At 33.6% G+C, this 6,760-nt stretch overlaps 1 protein-coding gene across 1 annotated transcript; it reads left to right on the forward strand.

The window, feature by feature from the left end:
• Positions 1–1,475: 1,475 nt before the first annotated feature.
• HELRODRAFT_164110 (hypothetical protein) lies at positions 1,476–4,419 on the forward strand (the record flags this gene model as incomplete). Its single annotated transcript, XM_009029142.1, has 3 exons — positions 1,476–1,665; positions 1,970–2,073; positions 4,315–4,419. The coding sequence occupies 3 exons, from the start codon at positions 1,476–1,478 to the stop codon at positions 4,417–4,419; spliced, it is 399 nt and encodes a 132-aa protein (XP_009027390.1).
• Between the last annotated feature and the right edge of the window lie 2,341 nt (positions 4,420–6,760).

The raw sequence follows: 6,760 nt of genomic DNA on the forward strand, positions 1-6,760 counted from the left end.
ATATATATATATATATATATATATATATATATATATATATATATATATATATATATATATTTATATATATATGTATATATATATATATATATATATATATATATATATATATATATATATATATACTATAAGTGTATAAATATATATATGAACTACAAACATATTAACGACAAACATGCGGTAGAATTTATAGAATATTGTAAAGATTATGGTCTATTACCAACATATATATATATATATATATATATATATATATATATATATATATATATATATATACTAAAAATCATAATAATGATGATACTAATGTAAGCCCATCTCCTAAAGTGTCCTACTGTTTATTATAGAATCTTCATAAAAATTGATGAAAAAATTATAAGAAAAATAATTAAAAATAATGTAAAAGTAGTACATATTACATTAACTTCAAATAAAAAATATATTATAGAAACAATATAAAATCCAATTTAATTTAAAAAATAAATGCGGCGTTAAAACTAAGTCACCGCATCTGATATTTGCATTTAATTGTAGATTTGGTGAATGTGGCCTACATATATAGGAATGACTAAAATTACTCTGGGACGCAGATTAAATCAATCAAGCTTCGTTTAGCGTCCAGAGACCCAGTTCCCCGAGGTAGGACATTGTTTTTTTTTCCATCAATTTTTTGCGCCAAATTAGACGATCAGTTGTATCCATTTCATTTAAATTTAGAGCTTTCATGTCTTGCTCGATTGTTTGCGACCAGGACTTCTTTGGACGGCCTTCGGGATTTTGGTAGATTTTATGTGGTCCTTCAGACTAATTCGTTACATCCATCGGAGCATTTTCATGTCGGTTCGTTGAAATTGTTGTTCCAGTTTGGTTGTCATTGATTGTTAATCTGGGACGCAGATAAACACGCATCAACAAAAAGGCGCTATAAAAAATACATAAATACTTAATTGATAATCATAATATAACGTTAAGTAAAAAAATTTTTGAGATAATAAAAATTTGTTTGAACTAAAAATATTCGAATCGTTATTTATAGATATCTTAAAACATAATTAATACTTAAAAAAATAATAGAATAATAATATAATAAATAATATAACTTAAAAAAATTACCAATAGAATTTTAATTAATTAGAACTATGATAAGAATAATATTACTGATAATAATTTAACTGATATTGATATTGGTATTACTATTGCAAATACCACTACTACTACTACTACAATTAGTACTTCTTCTACTGTGGCTAATACCTACTTCGTATTTCTTCTACTACTGTGGCTATTACTACTACTTCTATCACTACTAATTATAATAATAATGATAGTTATAATAATGGTGATAATATATATATATATATATATATATATATATGTGTGTGTGTGTGTGTGTGTATATGTGTGTGTGTGTGTGGCTTCAAACGGGTTGATGTACCAGGAGTGGGAATGGAAAATGAACTCCCATCTCTAAAAAAATGCACCCATTGGTGGGCAGAAATATTCACAAATCTAAAAACAAAATACAGAACCTTGCGTCATGGAACGATTGCATATTGTTAGAGAGTGATGATCAGCATGAACGTGTTACCGCCACTGTGAGGGACATTCAGGAAGAAAAGTTCAAATGTGTCGAGTTGGATTCGCAATACGTATCACACTTCTCAAGTCTGTATGTGAAACTTCCCATAGCATATCGCCCGTTTAATAAAGCTGCAACTGAGTGTCAAGGGAGGACAAACTGCTACTAGGTGCCTACACTGGAAGCATCGGAAGAAGAAAAAGATCGTGTGAACGCGATGCCCTTTGGACATCGCGTTTGTGCTGGGCGACTTCAACGCTCTAGTGGTTTAGATCACGATATACGGGGTTGGTAAAAAATACTCAAACGATATCAAGTTTTTTTGAGCTCTGCGCAGTGCGAAAACTAGTTGTGACAAACACGGTTTTCCAACAGTCAAATAACCTGAAGACAACATGGATGCATTCACAATCGGAACATTGGCATCTGATCATAACGTCATCACTAGACAAAGGAACCAACCTCATCAGAGCGATTACAGTGCCAACTGTGTGGTCTGATCATAGTCTTGTCAAAATGTCCAGGGTGGGCATAGAGACTGGTTCGATGAACAATATACGGAGGTTTGTAGATTGCTGAATGTTGTGCACAAAAATCAACTGCTTGGATAAATGACAAAAGCAATGATGCAAAAAAAAGTAGACTACTAACATGCAAAAAGTATCTCGCAGAGGGAGCTGCGCAAGACAAAGGAGTCAAGGTGAGTCAGGTGTGGCTGATGAATTACAAGTGGCCGCTAACCCTGGTGATTTGAAATGGTTTTATAAAAACCTCACGTGACACGTGGTACGTTCACTACTACCCGGTACGTTCACGGGATGGTACATCGTTGTTAAAAGATTACCCTGGTATCTTGGCATGCTGGGCAGAGTATTTCTACAGGGTGCAAAATCAAAAGACCTACTTTGATGACGCGATCCTGTCTGAGCTACCGAAATGAGAACCTAATTATGATCTTGAGGGTTTCCCTAGTTTGCAGAAGGGGGATAAAACCATATCACGGTTTGGAAAAGTGCCCGTTTTGGATGGTTGCCTGCAAAGTTGTTTAAACACGGTTGTCTACATCTCAAGAAGAAGTTGGTGGAACTCTTTGAAGGCATGTGGTTAGAGCAGTTGGTTTTTCAGGAGTTCAAAGATGTTCTTCAAATCGTTCATATATTTGAAAAAAGGCGATCGATCGAACTACGACGACCACAGACTACTGAGAAGATACTAGCAAAAGTGTTTGCTGACCGTCTGACAGAACATGTCAACTACCTAGAAATTTTTCTATGGGCTCAAAGTGGATTTAAAGTCGGACGCAGCACAACGGATATGATAATCACTGCAAGACAACTGCAAGAAAAATATTGTGAGCAGCAACGAGGACTGTACATGGTTTATGTTGACCTGACCAAGAACTTTAGCGCTGCTTGTCGAGAATTGGTTGCCCCGGGCTTTTGTTACCATTGTTAGTTCCTTCCATAAAAAAAAGAAGGCGAGTGTGATTGAAAATGGTGAGCGGTTTCAGGATTTTGATGTTGCAAACGGAACCAAACAAGCTTGTGTTATGGCTCCATCGCTGTTATACATGTACGCCAAATTGTTTTTGTCACGGTAGTGAGAAAATACCAATCGTATGGATGGGAATGTCTTTAATATCAGACGATTGCAAGCGAAGTCTATGACACATATCTCTGTTTTTTACGATCTGTTATTTGCTGATGATTGTCCAATGGTTGCACACTCACAGGACGAGGTTCAGGCACTGTTCAACCGCTTCCATATTACGGCTAAAAGATTTACAATACAATACAATATTTTTCGACCTCAAAGAAAAATAAAGGTACAGGACTATTGTAGGGAGTCTTTAAGAGACTCATCGTGCACAGTAACCTTAATAGAAAATAATCCAAATTAACATGTAAATGTAATGTCATCAAGAGAAAAGTAAAAATTTTAACAAATATGATAATGATTGTTGATCAGTTGAAAATTTTTAAGTTAACAAGAATGTTAAATAGAATAGAATCATTTGGAACATAGTCACATTCGAAATTGTTTGTACATAAACAAACAAACGTAATGTAATCATATACATATATACAAAATAAACAAAAGCTTTCATATTGTGGTTTAGATATATAATCCCAAAACATGCGTGAGTACACCTATGCGATCACACATGTTCCTGACATCATCGTACAATGGATATCGAGAATTAAAAATACTAAGCAATAGACTTACGGTATAATACAATTCAGTCATTAAACAAGATAAATACAATGTCATAACTCATTTGTTCATACCCATTCATTCCCATATATGCACATATGCAAAAACCACCAACCCATATTCATACTCACACATGCCCCATCCATATCCACACATACTCATTCTTATACAGAAACAAAACCCACACATACCCATTCATATCCACACGTTTACACAGCCTGACCCATACGACCACATACGTACACACTTGAACCCATTCATATCCACACACACCACACTCAAACAAAACCACCACTCGTCAGTCTTTACACAAACCCATACTTGTACATTATTACCCGTACATGCATTATCATGCCCACATATCCATAATCACATACATTCGTCTCCACATGCACACACATATATACTCATCCACAAGCAAATACCGTGAGTTCCGGATTGACATACAATGACAGCCAAAGATTATCTAGTGTATACATTTGCACACATGCATTTAATTTAATCACCCATTAATCAACAAGTGTGACTTCAATGATTTCCTGAAATTGTTCATAGATGTGAGGTCTATTGAAAAACCTTTGGATACCAAGCCATTCCATACCCTCGGTCCACTGCAGATTATGTGAGAATGTAGGATATTTGTACTAGATTTGTTGCATACAATGAGGTTAGAATGTCTCGAACGTGAATTTAATTTGTAGTGGCTTGAAAAAATGACTGGCAATTTTTTTGTTAATGCTTTGTAGACAAATTGCATGACTAAATAAATATTCAGCATTTTGAAGTTTAGATTTTGAGTCCGAATAAATAATGTTTGGGTATGATTTAACCTTCTGGACCCTGTTATAATTCGAATTGCACGTTTCATGAGGAGTTCAATTGGTTTTGTTGATATCGCATAATTTGTAGTCCAAGTGATGCCACTGTACGTTATGTGAGGAATAAATAATGAATGGTATAACATGTTGAGACACCTGAAAGATACAAAGAATTTTGCTTTATTCAAGATTGCTATAGATTTGGAAAGTTTCATCGAGATATAGTTAACATGCTGCTTGAAAGATAATTTTTGATCTAACACAGCACCAAGGAATTTTATTGATTTTGATTCGTAGATTACATTTGAGTTTATGATGATTTTGTAAGGTTCTTTATAATTAAGATATTGTACTGGTCCGAATATCATCATCTGTGTTTTGGATGAATTTAATACTAATTTATTAGCTGAGAACCATTTGAAGATATTTTCTAATTCTTTATTTGTATTGTTAATAAGTTCGTCAATGTCTTTCCAACTGCTGAAGACAGTAGTATCATCAGCATAGATTATAAAGTTAAAGAAAGCATTTGAATCTGGTAGATCATTTATGTGACTAATAAGCAGTAGAGGGCCCCAAATTTAGACTTACAGTTGGTCTGAAAAAAACTGAGATCTTACATCAGAGCTACCCGGTCTCGTTGAGGGCAATGGCCCATGTGTTGGCGGACGATTCGCATCTAAATTACTTTTATTCCTCAAAGCAATAGATCATGCATTTTTATTATCATTGTTAGGATTTTTTCTATATTTTTTCTCCAACCTCCGACTAAATCGTTTATTTTCTTTACATTATCTATCAAACCAAGGTGTCAACATTATATATTTTGTTGCTCAAAAATAGGCTCATATGATTCTTTAAAAAGTTTGATTAACTTTCATGTTAAAAATTTTCAGAAAATGTTCATTCGTTAAATTATGGGAAAAATCATAATCATTATTTTTAAAAATTTTGTTAACTACTTTTCACAAATCCCTTAAACTGTTACTGTTTTCATAGATTAAACTACTCCAATAGTGCTTGCGTTTTTTAGCAAAAAAATTATTTATTATTTCTCAAAACCATAGAACCATGCTATTTTATTATCATTGTTAGAATTTTTTCTGTATTTTTTCCAGCCTCCAATAATATCGTTTATTTTTTCTACATTCTCTATCAAACCAAGATGTCAAAATTTTACATCTGAAATTAACTTCATGAAGTGGTGCAACTTGATCAACTGTTATCTTTAGCTGACTGTTAAATAAATCAAATTCTTTCTCAACATCATCACTTTGACATGGTTTTGACAAAACAGAATCAAAAATTGTTTCAATCAAATGTCTCCACAATCTGACTAATTTTTTTACGTTTACAGAAGTAATTTTGGTTTTCAGTATGTTTAAATGTATCAAGCTATCATCAGAAAACACACCGCTAGGAAAACTGGAACAGGAAAAAAATACTTGAGCAAACAGGAAATCCCAATGAAGTTATTATCAAGTCAAGTGTACCCCCAAGATTATGTGTTGATTCTTTTATGTTATCTGTAATATGGAACATATCAGACTTTTTTATTAGTCTGATTATATGGGCATCATCTTTCTTTTCAATTTGTACAATGAAATCATTAGCCAGCAAAAAATGCGGTGTTAGAACTCAACAATGAAATCAGTTTAGTTGAAAACGAGGCTTTTATTTGCTCTGAACCAGGTCTCTACAAACCAACACCCAATCTTTACTATTAATTAAAAAAAATAACCGCAAATGCTTCAGACGTAGAAAAATGTAGAAGCTCAACTTTCTTGAACTTGAAATCTGATTTAAGAAAGATGATTATAACACTGTGATAAGGATCATGTAGGCTCAAAAAATTAAAACTGTAACCTGAAGGCATTAATAATCTAATCTAGAAGTAGGCAAACTACGGCCCGCAAGCCGCCTGCCAAGCCATTTTATGCGGCCCGCGAAGCCCTGTACGTATATTAACGAAAAATGTGATGTTATAAGCCAAAAAAATGGTCGTTAGTCACAAATGTTGCTTTCCGGTCAACATTGAAACATTTTAGAAAAGTTTCTCGGTCACTGTTTGAAAAAATTTATGCACCCTTCTAGAGGCAAAACAGTTTTTAATGCGGCCCTCACAGCAAAATGTTTGCCCACCCCTGAT

The sequence above is a fragment of the Helobdella robusta genome (assembly GCF_000326865.2).
Source record: "Helobdella robusta unplaced genomic scaffold HELROscaffold_6, whole genome shotgun sequence".
NCBI classification, from domain to species: Eukaryota; Metazoa; Annelida; class Clitellata; order Rhynchobdellida; family Glossiphoniidae; genus Helobdella; species Helobdella robusta.